Source organism: Priapulus caudatus, unplaced genomic scaffold (assembly GCF_000485595.1).
Source record: "Priapulus caudatus unplaced genomic scaffold, Priapulus_caudatus-5.0.1 Scaffold175, whole genome shotgun sequence".
Lineage (NCBI taxonomy): Eukaryota > Metazoa > Priapulida > Priapulimorpha > Priapulimorphida > Priapulidae > Priapulus > Priapulus caudatus.
Window position 1 is genome coordinate 197,935 of NW_014577236.1, and position 16,191 is coordinate 214,125.

The 16,191-nt window shown below is 43.6% G+C and overlaps 2 protein-coding genes across 4 annotated transcripts in view; one reads left to right on the forward strand and one right to left on the reverse strand.

Annotated features, from left to right (window-relative positions):
- Positions 1-16,191, forward strand: part of LOC106806701 (trafficking kinesin-binding protein 1-like) — a 57,361-nt gene that overhangs the window by 16,202 nt on the left and 24,968 nt on the right. Inside the window, exons 2-3 of the mRNA XM_014808716.1 lie at positions 1,303-1,444; positions 2,842-3,048. Coding sequence (XP_014664202.1) covers positions 1,303-1,444; positions 2,842-3,048 — 349 coding nt within the window. The remainder of the gene's footprint in view (positions 1-1,302; positions 1,445-2,841; positions 3,049-16,191) is intronic.
- Positions 11,213-14,212, reverse strand: LOC106806718 (hornerin-like). Of its 3 annotated transcripts, none has more exons than XM_014808749.1 (4): positions 14,127-14,212; positions 13,100-13,365; positions 12,055-12,894; positions 11,213-11,988 (listed from the first exon to the last, which is right to left on the reverse strand). In XM_014808749.1, exons 2-4 carry the CDS (start codon positions 13,357-13,359, stop codon positions 11,736-11,738), a joined length of 1,353 nt encoding a protein of 450 aa, XP_014664235.1. In that variant the 5' UTR covers positions 13,360-13,365; positions 14,127-14,212; the 3' UTR covers positions 11,213-11,735. The 3 variants fall into 3 exon arrangements, with proteins under 3 accessions (XP_014664235.1, XP_014664237.1, XP_014664234.1); XM_014808751.1 differs by having other exon boundaries at positions 11,213-11,836; positions 11,903-12,894; XM_014808748.1 differs by having other exon boundaries at positions 11,213-12,894.

Consider the following 16,191-nt stretch of genomic DNA (forward strand, 5'->3'; position numbering starts at 1 on the left):
CCTGTTTTCAGGGTTGTTCTTTTCCAAATCACATTGACCCTCTATTACTGTGCGCATTTCATTTGATGATTGTGCAACTTGGGTTAAGCATAGGTGACTATTTAGAAGGAATCAAAAGAAAAAGGGTTAGGAGAGCAAACCCAGCAAAATCGTGATTTCTAACTCTTCAGTGTTTGCTTTTTTAGCTCATCTGACGAAGTCAGATGCAGCTTGTAGAATCGCATGATCGTTCGTGCGTCCGTGCGTCCGTGCGTCCGTCCGTCAACAGTTGGGCACAAATCTTAACCGCTCGACGTACGGTCACGATATTTGGGACGTCGGGGGAGATCGTGAAAAGGACTCGGGATGACCAATTTGGGGTTCAAGGGTCAAAGGTCAAGATGTGTAAACGGAGGGGGAATATTTCCCCTTAACTTAAGGTATAGGAGGAAATACGAAATTGCGGCACAAATTTTAACGCTCAACATATGCTTTTAATATTCGGTGTATAGTGTGATGGGCAGGAAACCCATCACCAGTGCGAAATTGGAGGTCACAGGTCAAAGGGCATTGAGGGATTTGTTGACTGTTAACAAAGGACTGAACTGCTTTTGCTATTATTAGAGCCCATACATGTGTGGATGTGATGCTACATTTGCAGTTCAATTGCAAAGACAAAAGTTTGTTGAACAAGGTTTACACTCCTTAAATCATATTATTTTCTAAAGCAGTCTGTATATTAATAGCACCCTGAATGCTCGCGTGGCTACCGTCATCTGAAATATAGGCAAAAACCCGGGGCAACCCATTACTCATGCATGGGGGTGAACTGGCACTTTTCTAATAAACATGCATACCTGCAATGCAGATGTGTTTAATTTATTACTCACAGCTGAGCGAAATTGTCGCCTGGCTGAATATACTTGGATTTTAGCCTGTAAATTTCAGCATCGCAGTGGAATTAGGTTATCTCTACTTTCTTGACTTATCACCAATGCACGAAGGGCGATGCCATCTTTGATTATTGATTACACTTGCACGCGCCATCTCGCGGCAACTATAGGCCTAGTGATACGTACATTATGACACGAATATATAAGAAAGTCGAGCAGGTATGAAGTAGGATGCATTGTTAGGGTTTAGTTTTAGTGTTAATACCTAGATGCTACACAGTTTTGATGATGACGTAGCCGGTTTAGCGATAGAACAGGCTTTCAACCTTTTGCAGAAACGAAGGCCAGTACAGTAGAGCAGCAGACCTCAGATGAGCACTGTCGCTAATGCGGCACTTGTTATTTCATAGGATCCTGTCCAATGTAATAGTGGTTCGTGCCATCTAACAAGCTGGCATCAAATGCTCTCAACAACCCTACAACCAGCAAGGAAGATGGAAAAGAGCTTGATGAATCCGACTTGGAAAATGAATCAGTAAATATACAATGCAAGGAAGCAAGTACACTTACTGGTAGGCTTTGGTTATCACAATTAATGTCAATTGAAGTCTGCATGTGTGTGTGGCATGGCTCGTATATGTATTATATATTTTTTACTGGTAATATAATACGGAATATTTGATTTTGTGTCTAATAAAGTGTGTAATACAGGGCACGAAATTAAGATTTTTTTGCACCGGCCAAGAGTGCTGGTAACAGCATTTTTACCCAGCCCTCACCATAATTTACCAGCCCTCACAAATTTTGTTTGTAAAATCAATGTCATGTTTCACGCTTGCATTCTTGATTTCAAATTTGTAAAATGTTGATAAATTATTATGGCGTGATATCCTTCAGGTAAAACAGTAGTGTAGGCTATTTGCTCATTAATGCTATAAATAAAAATGTTGGTACTTGCTAACACGACTGAAACCACTGGCTCGGCTTACTGGCCTTCCAAATAATTTGCCAGCATATGCCGGTGGGCCGGTGCTAATTTCGCGCCCTGTAACAGGCGTAGAAATTAACTTTTGAACAAGGGGTCCAACGGGACTCCCTGCTCTTAAAATGAGGGAGTCTGCAGTCTGAAGTTCAAAATTAAAGATATTAACAACGCATGTGCTTATTTTGAAGATTCATGTGGTTGCACGTCTGCTAAATTTTCTTTCGACATTTGCTGAAAAAATATGGTAATTCCATGAGGCCGTGCTCTGGAATGAACTAGTTGGTATGGCAGAATTTTCAGGGAGTCACACAGACTCCTGCATATGTCAAATCAGGGAGTCCGGCAGTAAATCAGGGAGTATTTGACTCCGGACTCCCGTTAATTTCGCACCCTGCTATAATATTAGAGTTATATTAGTATCAAGCCAAGAAAATTATTCGCTATATATGTATGAAGTGCTATGCATGAACACCACATGGCCACGTGCTTGATTAAAATCCATATTTGAGACTGTTCATCATGTGTGAACTTACAGCCAACCGTAGGATAGCATGTTGTTATCAAGGAAAATTAGGTTTTATGTAGTACAGTGTTTCCCCTGCATTGACACGAGCGAGGCAGGCCGCCTCGCTCAAATTCTCAGCCACCACACAGAAATTTGTCCAAAACACTGCCTCGCTGACAAAAATCACTGTTGAAAAGAATATCACTGTTGGAAAGTCTCATACAATGTGTTCAGAATAGCTTAGAATGCACCAAATTGCACCATTTTTTCAAAAAAATGTCGTGGGGTGGCATGCCCCCAGATACCCCTAGCTGGGCGAGCACCGCAGGTAGGACCTCGAAACGTGCAAACACACCTAAAAATTATTTACCACCTCACAGACCTTTTTGGCCAGGGGAAACACTGTAGTAGTTAGCAATAATCATCTAGCAGTTATTTTTTTATAGAATATCTCGGTCGATATTTTTGTATGCTTGCAGATTTATGCTATACAGCAAACGTCCCAGAGGTGGAGATTATATCTCTGATAGAAGAACAGATACCAAAGTACACTCTGCGAGCAGACACGATCACCAACTTCCAGGGCTATACCCACGAAGATTGGTGGGTGTCGACTCCTGTGCTGCCCCCTGACTATGAGGTTGAGCTCTCCCCTGAACTGACAGATGAAACTTTGAAGTACTTTGGTGAGTGCTGTTGGATTACTCTTTGTTTGTAGGTACAGTGCTGCAACACAAACTAGCTATGAGTGTGAGCCTGTTTTTTGTGAGTCTCCCATTCAGGACACAGCTCTTCAATGAAAGTTAGTTATATTTTCACATTCAGCAAACATTTAATAGTCCTGGATTGTTAGGGGTGAAGTATGTACCTCATTTGTTGCTCCAGTTCAAGGGTTAATAGATAAAATTGTACCATAGACTGTCCCTGTTATTCATTGTTTCATGATGGTAAGTTCAATTGGTATGACGTTAGTGTGCATCTATGCAGTTTGTGACGTTAGTGTGTTCATGCAGCTTGTAGAATCGCATGATCGTCCGTGCGTCCGTGCGTCCGTGCGTCCGACCGTCCGTGCGTCTGTCAACCATTGGGCACAAATCTAAACGGCTCTACGTACAGATTCGAAAGTTGGGACGTGGGGGGTAATCCGAAAACGAGTTGGGATGTTGAAGCTGGGGGTCAAAGGTCAAAGGTCAAGAGGTGTAAAAGAAGGGGAACATTCCCTCCTTAACTTAAGGTATAGGGAGGAAATGCAGAATTGCATGCTCGTAATAGTCGGTGTATAGTGTATTGGGCAGGAAACCCATCACTGTCCGAAATTGGAGTCACAGTCAAAGGCAATGGGCACAGGTCAGATTGAGACATTTCTGGAGACATGCTGACGAGCCCATTGAAAATTTTTGTTTCAGCTGACCTAGCATTTAGCTTTATTGAAATGACCATGAAATGTACTTTCTGCTGACATGCAAGAAAGTGGATAACCTTTTGACCTCAGCAGAGTTAAAACATGGATTTGTTTATCTGTGCTGTTAGACAAAGAAATGACTGCCGGTTTGTCTAAAGTAAACTATAACATGCCTGTTTATGAGGCACAATGCACAGTGAAATTTCAAAGCTAAATGTTGGAGAAGGTTATGCTCCTTAAACGTATATTTCTATGCATTCGTACTTTCAGTGTATTACATTAACGTATTGCCACGCCAGTGGCCCACTGCCAGTGCATGTGGGAATACGTGTAGTTTTTGCTGCATTAATCGCTTACAGGTAGGCGCTCCTATTCAAGCTGAGCTGCGTAAGGTAAATGATGAGTGGCTTACCTATTCGTCTTGCAAATAGTTGTTGCCTACGTACGATGGAGCTTCCATCTTTAATCTTAAGACACTTAAACGTACGCGTCATCTCGTGGCAACTTTCATAACGATTCCAACGAACATTCCTTTGAGAAGAACATTCCTTCCACTGTTTCGGCGTGTATGTGAACACATTTGGGACTAACAGAGTTTACTAGAATCCCACCACTCCACCACAGAGTCAGCGCAGTAGACATTAGATGAGCGCTGTCGCTCCACGTCACTTGTTTCTCCAGCAGTACCATCTTTTCACAAATATATATTTATTCATATACTTAATACTTATATTACTTTACTTAGGCCTAAAAAAAGATGTTTGTTTCCGTTAACGAGCTGAAAAAAAATTGACACGGTAGGCAGGCAAAACTTTTTTTATCAATTTTTTTTTGGTATTCTAACTTATACTTGTATACAAATACTTGTTTTTTACTTATAATAGTCTATATAATTATGAAAAGTTACTTTAGTTACTTCAAAGTCAAATCAATGCATTCACCGATCGATATCACGTTGGGATTTTAAAATAAAAATAAAAAATAAAAAATTGATTGCCGATTCCAATAAAAAGTTTCGTCTCGGCGGTTTAAAATGGACTCGGTCGGGTTATTTCAACCATTTCAACCATACAAACCATTCATGCGTTATATCAACTGTAAGAATAAAAATCTAATGAAGATGTGGCATGTGTTTCTCTAATTTTGCCTGCATAAATAATGTAAATTTTTAAAAGACCTGGCTTAATTGATGCTTCTCTTAATGAACTGACACGAAGTCTACACATTTTGAGGAGCTACAGTACACTGTACTTATTCGCAAAAATTCGTCTTCTTCTAGTTAACCAGATACACGTTATACGCGCATAATCTGGTGGGCACTTCAATATAGGGAGAGGCTGCCCTTGCTCTAGCAAAGATGCGCGCTTATTTTGCCGCTGGGCCGTGAAATGCAAGAACAGGCAGGCAGACGAGTAAGTTGCGCTGAGACTGTGCGCACGTAGCTTGCGTCTCCACCATTGGAAATCAATAGCGTAGCTGGCATACTCCGCTCGTACACGCTGCAGACAACGCAGCCCCGTTGCTTGGCATTGCACTCGGGATGAAGCAGGCAGGTTTCGGAGCCGTGATGGTGCTGTGTGCATCGGCCTCCATTCTCTCTGTCTCCTGCACTCGCGCGTTCTCACTCGTCGCATGACTCGGTTCCTATATGAGTAACTGTGCTGGGCTACGGAGCCGTCTTGCTGGCCACCCGACGTCGCGGATGCACGAACACCTACCTACACGTCACAGGCGGCATCGTACATGTGATCGTTTAGCGCGACTGTCACCAGAATCGAGTGTGCTGCTGCTGATGCTATAATATGTGCACAGGCTCCTTGCAGTGCCCCGAAGCTATGTGACGGCGCTGGCTGGTAATAATAACTGTAGAGGAGTGTGTGTGTGTGTGTGCGTGTGTGTGTGTGTGTGTGCGTGCGTGCGTGCGTGCGTGCGTGCGTGTGTGTGACGCTGGTATCTTCTTAGTGTGTAGTGAGTGTAGTGGGTACGTGCGTGTAGTGCGTGCGTGTAGTGCGTGCGTGCGTGCGTGTAGTGGGTACGCGCGTGTAGTGCGTGAGTGCATGCGTGCGTGCGTGGCTGCACGACGTACAGTGCTTGTGCTGCAGTTGTAGGCGGCTTGTAACGCCTTACGAAATGTACATGCTCGCAGTGCAGCTAAATCTTCCTATTAGCCGCCGTACTGTATGCAGCACGTGTTTATGAGAGCAGTGTGTACGTAGGCTTCATCACTCTTCATCGAATAACAGCTTATATTCGTGTGTCAGTGAATCCCCAACCGAGATGTTGGAGATGCTCCGTCGTGTCAGGATGATCTGGGAAGAGATTCGTGATTCAGCGATGCTGCAGGATTCGTGTGTCTCGGGAAAATGCTGAGAAGATGACTAGCTGATGCAATAGTGCAACAGATTTCATTTGCAGCCATTTGTACAGCTTTTCTGCATTTAATATCAGTGCTACTAACTCTTCTAAGTGCAGACGATGTCTATTTTTAACTTGGCTCGGTTTTAATGAAATTTATTCAGGCATCCTATTTTGCGTCGCCCTAGTGATGATTCAAGATGTAGCTCTTAGAAACACATATATGCTTGTATTAGTATGTTGATGAGTTGAGATTATTTACTCCTGATATGTTTAACCCTCACACTCGTATATTTCTAGCAAAAAAAATGATGAAAATTTTTTGGGCAGTATAAATTGTGTGGAGGAAAATTGCTCAGTCTATGAGTAATGTAAAAGACTCCACTTTTTGCACTGCACATCGAAAACAGAATAGTATATATAATGAAATAGAAGAAGCAGCATTCAACCACGAAGATGGAAGTCAGCCATAACTGTATTTTTATAGTTTGTAACTAAGAAATGTACGTGTACTATTTCAGGTAACACAGCCAGTTTAACTTTAAGCGAATGTTTTCCGTTGTGTTTGACCCCAGTGGTGGGTTTTAGCAGCCAGTCAGTGTACTAGGGCTGAGAGGGTCTATGTCCCCCGGGGTACTGCCGGAACGTACCCTGGTACTATCTAATATGCCGGACCGTACCTCGCCTACTCTTTTAACGAGTCTAGGGAGTCGCCTATGCCTGCTCCCTAGCCCTAACCCTAACCCTAACCCTAACCATATCAAATAGTGACCAGGGTACGTTCCGGTATACTGGACCGTACCCAGGGTACGTTCCGGCAGTACCCTGGGGGACATAGACCCTATGAGCTGTACGAGGACTGGCTGGATTGTTGCTCGATGTGGATCACTGTAGAATTTGGCATGGGCTTAGCTAGCTCGATGACACGGCTGTGAGATGAAACATCTATGCATGTATCATTCACTACCATTTTTCCAGACATAGAGGCTTAGCTATGAACATTTTTGGTGTGTCACAGAACAGCTGTTACCGGCAGCTTTATCTGTGTATTGTGCACACGTATGTGTACTGTTTGAAAATTGTTTAAAGGGTCACTCGAGATAATCCCCAAAAGGGGGGGGGGCAAGGGGGCAGCTGCCCCCCTAGATTTTGGAGCAAAATTAAAAAATAAGCTTAGCTAATAATCGTAAATAACCCTAACGTGATTTTTTTGGTCACTTATCCATGAAAGCCTTGTCTCAGACCCACCCCTACCACACTATGGACGCCGATTAAGAGCTGTGCCTGTCGCTTATCATTACACAGTTGAGCCATGAAATTTTGCTCCTCCCCCCTAGGAATTTGCTCAACGTACGGCCCTGATAGGTGTCATTTAGGTTCGACTTTATTTAGGTTTGACTATATAGTATATATATGTAGTTATTATATGTATGTTTTATTAATTAATAGTGGTCTGTCATGTAATTCGTGGTGATCCATAGGTTTAAAGGTGTGTAAACATCGATCTCATCCTGTTTCCTCTGTCACATTTACCTCAATCTATCTATCGATATTATCTGTCTATCTATCTATCTATCTATCTAGCTATCTATCTATCTATCTATTTATCTATCTATCTATCTATCTATCTATCTATCTATCTATCTATCTATTTATCTGTCTGTCCGTCTGTCTGTCTGTCTATCTATCTATTTATCTATATCGGTTGCTGGGGACTCTATTACGTAGGAGAAGCTCTCACATTATATCATTACACAACTCCTTAGAGGTTTTGTCACTTTTACACTACAGGTGGAGCCACTCGTGGCAATTGATTTTCTTGTGTATTTTGCTGTTGACCTCTGTCAATCAGTAGGTTTATCTGCTATAGCAGGCAAACATCGTTAATTAACGTGTGCATGTTGCAACCAAATCAACCTATTCCTACATTTTTTAAGCTGTTTGTCGAATAATGAATGCTGTCAAAACGGAGCTATATAAATGAATAATTGATAATCATAATTGATATTTCAGGTCATGCATACTAAAGCATGCCCACGAAGGTTCAAAGGCTGAAGAATAATCAAATTTTATGTGCTTTAGGAAAGGGGGCTTGATAGAAGGGTTATATTATAGGTTGATTTATAGAAAAGTTTGGTTAAGCATTGTAATTTTTAATAAAATCTTATCAATGTCTGCAGTTATGTTTTTAAGCTCATAAATTCATATATTATATTATATAAGAGGTTTTAGATAGCTACACGTTAGACAGAAGCAAGCCAGGAGCAACTAGCTAGTGCCACAATTTATCTTCCCCATCCCAATTTGTCATCTTCGACATAGTTCCACTCAACTGCTGTGTGTGTGTGTGTGTGTGTGTGCGTGCGTGAGTGTGTGTGGTCAATCACATCACCTGGCTTGTTGAGCCTTGTGGGGTAGCATGTGTGGCTTACAGAAACCAATTACGGAACCCGGTACGGAACAACCCGATATTACCTAGTTGACTGGATATTATTTGAGTAGAATCCCCCTAAAAAAAGAGTTCTGCTGAAACTGTCTATTGCTGAACGTTTGATCTAAAACAACGTGGTTGTTGCTCGTTATCCTCGCGAAAATGCTTGAGTGGCACACTTTTCCAGTACGAGTAGTCTCAAGGGGAAGTACCAATAAGTATTAATTGTAATACGTTGCTAGGCAGCCAGTTGCACTGCCTCATCGCATCATGCGGCTGCGCATTTAAAAATCGGGTGAATGGGTGTCTCGCGTCAGTTGTGCGTGTGAGAGGTTGGAGAGGTGTAGTTAGCAGTTATAGTTATGCGCTAGGAGGCCGTGATCGCACACCAGTCGTTTCGTGTTCTTCTGTAATATCGCATATAATCCTCTGCATCAAACTGGTTGCCAGTCGATGTGAAAAAGATCTGAATCTTAAAATATGTGCCATGCCGAGGACAAGGCGGCGTTTTCCTCATTGTGGAACCTGCGCTCGAGAATTACGCTTCACCGCACGGCACAAGTCGTGCGTAACCGAGAAAATTTCCCATTCTTCATTCGTAGGTGTATCTCGATTTCGGAAGTCACGGATTGAGAATGCTTTGCACGCAGGTTCGCATGCAGCCGTAGTTCTGTTGTTGTGCAGAAGTGTGTGCACCATGTCGGGTGGGATTCATATCAGCCTTGACTTTGTGAGAAAGTAACTGGTCGATGAATTGAAACTAGCTGTGATATCACCAACGAATGACGTTTTTGATGATACCAGAAGAAAACTCCCTGGTTATAGCGTTTACGTTTTGCCAGTGTGTAACACTGCCTGGCAGCTAGTGTGGATGCTTTGCGCGCGTGTGAAATGTGTTCGTGCGCAGTTGCGCAGTGGTTGTTACGTCACAACGCTCGATACTGTTACCCTGAACGTGTCGCCCGTGTGAATCGGTTGACAGAAGGAAATCAGACAGTGGGAGACTTCGTGTAACGACTACTGAGAAGAAGTCATATCACCTGACAGTCGCGATGCTGAGCTTTCTCCGACCTCCGTGTTAAAATGTGGCTAAAACAAAGTTCATGCCACTACAAGTGTTGACTTGGCTGTTCCGCCCTTCAGTGTCACCGAGCGCAATATATATATATATATATATATATATACGCATATATATATATTTGGTGAAACATATGAAGTCGTGACAGTGGTGGTGTGAGTCACGTGTCTTCAATTCGACGTTTAGACTTGGTATCGCACGATGTCTGACATTGGCAGTGGAAATACGAGTCCTGTTAGCAAGACAGAAAGCAAGCTTGTCCAACTCTCTTGTAAGTACATGTAACTCACTCACCCACTATGATATGTAGGTATGCACTCGCTCTCTCTCTCTCCTCTCTCTCTCTCTCTCTCTCTCTTTCTCTCTCTCTCTCTCTGTACTATAAGTACCCACTCTCTCACTATGTATGTACTCACACACATGTATGCTCTGTCCTAACGTTGACCCTAACCATATCCCTAACCATAACCCTAGCCCTGACCCTAACCCCAAATTGCTCTGTTCTGTAACATTCTTGACAGAAAACCTTACCAACTAGTTGTGCACCAGATTGTGTTATTGTGGGGACGCTCACTGCACGGCTAACATTTCGTCATGCATAATAATGTTCTTATCTGTGTGTCTTGAGGTTGTTATGTATGTTTTTTTGTTGTAATTTTTAGTTTAAGCACTTTGATAACAGTCTGTCGGAAACTCGTTTCGTGATATCTGCATGTGTATCCCACGTGTTGTCCTCGTGTGCGGGGCGAATATAATAATCCAGAAGTTGTTCACTATACGTGAGAGCGCAGGTAATAGTTACACCTACTATTAGAAAGGGAAATTGGGCTGATCTGATTTTTTCGCGATGGCTGCACGAGTGCGTTACTCAGACAAGGAACTGATGTAATAATGTGCTCTGGCGACGTAATCTGGAGAGGTAAACAGGTAAAAAGGACCAATTGATGAGAGTGAGCTTTTCAGCTCTGACTGTTGGTGTTGCTGGGTAGTAGGTGAACATCTTTAGCTATCTACAGGCTGGTGTTAACGGTAAATGAGTTCCCAATTTGTGAAACTGTTCTCTGACTTCCCTCTCTCTCTCCTTTCCTCCCTCCCTGCCTCCCTTCTTTCATTCTTCCTTGCCTCCCTCACCATCACCCTCCCTCCAACCTTCCACCTCGCTTTCCCACAAATCCCCTCTTTCCCTCCCACTCTCGCCATCCACTGGCTTGCTCTCTGACACCTTTCCTAACCCCTTTCTCTCTTTCTTCCTTCTATCACTATCTCCCTCTGTCTATCTATAAATATCTACCTGTATATCTATCTATCTATCTATCTACTTACCTATATGTATCTACCTATATCTCATTCGCTCTCTCTCTTTCTCTCTCTCTCTCTCTCTTGCTCGCACCCTCACGCTCTCTCATGCGCGTACACACGCACTGCAAACGCACTGGACTGAAACGACATAGAATTGTCTATTCTGTTGTAAATGCAAAAATACAGTACAGTTGATGTAATATTTTTTTAATCTAGCATCATTAATTGGTGGCAACTGGCATCATGTATAGTGTAGAGACAACAAAATAGGCAGTAACAAACAAATTTGGATTGTGTATTTGATTTTTCGAACTGTACCTCCGTGCACATGATTAATACGCGACTTGTAACATAATAAGTTATAACATAATAATCTATTAACATAATCTGTGCCAAACACAAACTCACATGATTACCTTACATTCGATTTTAGTTTTACATACAAGAAGAAATGTTTACTTAAAAACAGGACTGTATTTAAATTGATCTTTTGTCTAATATCTTATATTATATGGGTTTTTATATTCAGTTGTTCAATGAAATTTCTCTGGTTTTTATCAGTGACTATCTACCTCTAAAATTTAATTGCAAAAATATTTTAATTATATACAATGCAAGTTACATATGCATCTTATCAAAATTGTTTCTGCGCAGTGAAAGAACTAGAGCTAAAGTGAAGCCGGACGGATTATTGTGGTTAGCTATATTATTTCTGAGTGATGATATACCAGTTTTGTAAATTCTTACTTTTTATCCAAACGTGGATGCTTTTTGTTATGTCCAATAACAGTGATAATATTTTATTTCCCTAGCTAATAAACGCTGGTGCATTAAGGTAGTCTAGTTTTACACCGTGTCTTTGATATGAACGATCAAGCTTATGTCCTAAATCCTTACTCTCACTGTCGCCTTGATATCCAGTTCCAGTCCTAGTTGAAGGAACTTGATGACCCAGACTCAGCCCTGCACTGGCGCCTTGATATCCAGTTCCAGCCCCTGTTGAAGGAACCTGATGACCCAGACTCAGCCCTGCACTGTCGCCTTGATATCCAGTTCCAGTCCTAGTTGAAGCAACTTGATGACCCAGACTCAGTCCTGCACTGTCACCTTGATATCCAGTTCCAGTCCTAGTTGAAAGAACCTGGGGTGCTAAGCTCTGTCCTGCATTGGTTTCTTTATATCCAATTCCAGTCCCAGTTGTAGGAAAACGGTGTCCTAGACCCAGTCCTGCACTGGTACCTTGGTATCCCAGTCCAGTCCCAGTTGTATGAAAACGGTGTCCTAGGCCCAGTCCTGCACTGGTACCTTGATATCCCAGTCCAGTCCCAGTTGTAGGAAAACGGTGTACTAGGCCCAGTCCTGCACTGGTGCCTTGATATCCCAGTCCAGTCGTAATTGTGGGAAACTGACGTCTTATACCTAATCCTGCAGGGGAATATTGGTATCCCACCCCGACTCCATATCCACTCCTGTTATGACCTCGCCCAACTCTGAACCCGGCTCCAAAACCTAGACCTTTGTAACCCCCTGCAGCCCCAAACCCAGCCCGATCATCTTCTACTCTAGCTCCAAAACCAGCACTTTCGTATCCCACTCTACCTCCTGAGTGTCCTACGCTGCCCCCTAACCCAGCATTTGGGTGTCCTACTATGCGACGTACCAAAACAGTTGGGGGATGGACTTGTCTTCCCAACCAAACATTGGGGTGTCCTACTCTAGCTTCGAATCGAACACTAGGGTGCCCTACGCTGCCTCCTAACTCAACACTTTGATATCCAGGAAGTGCTCCTAACTCAACACTTTGATGACTAAGACTGGCTCCCTGCGGCTGCCCGTCTGTCTTTAACTGATCCGTGAGAGTGGCATCATTAGTATAATCTGTCTTACTGCTATCTGTCAATCCCCATATGGGTTGCTGGATTTCATAGTTGTATAGTGTCTTTGGCTGTGCGTAGTTGTATCCGTGTCTGTAACAGCAAATGGTTACATAATTTGTATAAGCAGACCTCCTCTGCCTCACTAACTGAAGTAGCATTGACACTGACTATAGACGACCCATCATTTAAAAAGGAATCGCTGCATACGTGCAAGAAGTTGCAACCTTTAAAATTTCTAAAATATGGTTCACGAACAGTTGTGAGATCAGTTGTTTTTGCATATATGCCGACTTACCTGTGGGTGTATTCGTAGGTTTTCTCCTTCCTTGCAGTCTGGTCAGCAGTTGCCTGATCAGTGCTATAAGCCTTCCCATCTGCCGTGCCATGCCGGGTGTAGGCAAGGCTCTCTGACCGCTGTCCAGAGCCGGACACTCCGCCGTTAACTTGCGGACCGTACGTGTGCGTGACGAGCTTAGTAGGTTTAGGCGTGTTCTCGTATAATCCTTGTGCAATAGCCATTATAGTCATAAGGAGGGCAACAGTCGCCGATCTCATGGTCACCTGTTAGAGAGAGAGAGCGATAGAGAGAAACGTGATTTATAAATATCAGAAGCTAATAAGTATTATTAGCTCGTGTGAATGTGTACATGTGTCCATGTGTGCAAGTGTGAAATTTACTCCCGTAATGTGTGTGTGCGTGTGCGTGTGCATGTGCGTGTGCGTGTGCGTGTGCGTGTGTGTGTGCGTGTGCATGGTCTACTACGGTTTAAGTGCTGTTATCAAATGCAGCTTTGATGACTGCACTAAAGTGTGGTACACGTGATGAATACGGACTTCATCAATACATGTAAATTTAGTTCTTAGTATACTCCGTCAATATTTGCCACGAATGCTGATCGTAGTGAAAAAGACATCCTCCATTAAAAAACGACGGACAGTAGTCAAAGGTAGGGTACGATGTATCAAATCATTAAATTTAATGTTTCTGTAATTGTTACAAAATATATTAACGTACAAGGTTTCATTCAAATTATTTATAATTCGATTTTATAATTTCAAAACTGGTTTAATATTGTACCTAAAGGCCATAAAATGTAAAAAAATACATTATAATCTATAAAAAATATACATAATCTCATTCTCCAATCGCTTGGCAGATGTGCCTTCATCACATTTGACTTTGTATCTAATAATTTTGCAATTAAAAAATTTTGAAATGCTTGTCATTCTCCTCTCTGAAACATGGACCGACACGTTGGAAATCACATATCCACTGCTAACTCCATCGCTACAGGTACTTTGCTTATCAGAATGGGACTCACCTTTAGCTCTGCTGGTGTGGGTGTGTGTGTTCGATTGCCGCATAAGCCTGTCTGCCATCGGTTCCCGGACTCCCCACACCTTTTATACGTGAATTCGTCATCGGTGACATGGTGGCAACGTGAAGCAGTCTACTCAGCGCCTTTGTCTTTGACGCGATTGACCAAATAGTGTCTGACAACTGTCACAGCTAGTAATTGCGGTTATATGACATGGCAGCACGCTCGTACGTGGAGAAGAATTCCACTGCAGTGACACGGCCGTCAGTGTCATTTCTGCACGCGATTACACGGTAACTGCAGCCTAATAGTAATTTCTAAACACCCCACGTGTCAAATGTGCGTGAAAGTGGTCGTATTGCCCGTAATGTGGCTCGTCGCTTATGCAACAGTGTGGCACATATACATAAATTATACTTAACCTTTAGGTTTATGGCCGGTGTGCGAACGCAAAAGTGAAAGGGACAGTTGCCAGTCAAGACAGACTAACACGCATTAGGTCTCTGCTATGATAGTCTCACGTAATTTATGCGGTTTATTCCCATTTCGCTATTTCCCACTTCGCCATTTGCCATTTCGCCATTAAAAATTCCCACTTCGCCATTTGCCATTTCCCGTTTCCCCAGTTTCCCATCTCGCCAGTTTCCCGTTTCGCCAGTTTCCCATTCCGCCATTTCGTCCTATCTCCCCGACCACCCCCTTGTTCGAGGTGGGTTAAAAGTAGGCCTCTGTAATGAATAAATTATAACGAATCTTTAGATATGGAGTCGACTATTTATTTGAAGAACAAGAAGGCGAAATCGTACATATCAAAACATATGGATCATGTACAGGCACCCTAAAGCCCAACGCACACACCCGAGCAAAACACCTGAACGTGGAGCAAAACATGTTTCGCTCGATGTTCGTGGCTGTGTGCGGATTCCCGAAACAAGAAACATTGCTCAGCTGAGCGTGTTTCGCTGAACAAGCAATGTTTGATTTGCGGAGCGTGTTTTCGCCTGAGCGTACGTTTTGCTCGGGTGTGTGCGTCAATTGTTCTGCTATACACATCGAAACGCCACAGACGGTATCCAATCAATATCCTTAAAAATATCACATGACACACAAAATTGGATGTTCATGGATGGCTATTTTTGATGTCATGTGACAGCGGCGCTGTACGCAGTGTTTCTGTATGCTTTGCTCAGCTGTGTGCTGTGTCGGGTGGCGTGTGTGCGCTTGCTCGCCGAGCAGAACGCGAAACGCTGGAAAACAAAATTTCGTTTCGTGTTTTGCTCTGGTGTGTGGCGTTGTGCTTGTAAGCGCCCATATAAGAGTACCGTGTTTATGCGCGTCCGTGCTCGCCGGCGTATAGGTACCTGTTATGTGGCGTAGGCGTGCTCGCGCGCGTATATAGCTTCTGTTATGTGCGTGCGTTCTCGCGGGCGTATAGTACCTGTTTATGTGGCGCGTGCTCGCTGCGCAGTATATAGCTACTCTGTTATGTGCGTGCGTTGGCGCTTCTCAGCGGCGTAGTAGGTATCTGTTATGTGCGGTGCGTTCTCGCGGCGTATATAGCTTCTGTTATCGCGCGTGCGTTCGCCGGCGGGCGTATTAGCATATCTGTGGTATGTCGCGTGCATCGTGCTCCGCCGCGCGTATATAGCTATCTGTTTATGTGCGCCTGCGTGCGTTCGCTCCCCGGGCGTATAGGTATCTTGTATGTGCGTGCGTTCTCCGCGGGCGTATATAGGGCTTTCGTATTATGTTGCGTGCGTTCTCCCGCGGGCGTATAGGTACCCTGTTCATGTGGTGCGTGCTCGCGGCGCGTCATCCTACCTAAATCTGTTTATGTGCGTGCGCTGCGTAGTCCGTCGCGGGGCGGTATAGGTACCCTGTTTTTATGTGCGTGCGTTTCTCGCGGGCCCCGTATAGGTACCTGTTATGATGCGTGCGTGCTCGCGCGGCGTAATAGGTAAACCTGTTATGCGCGTGCGTTCTCGGCGGAGCGTATAGGTACCGTTGATGTGCGTGCGGTGCGGTCGGGCGCGCGTATATAGCTATCTGTTATGTGGCGTCGTCGCGA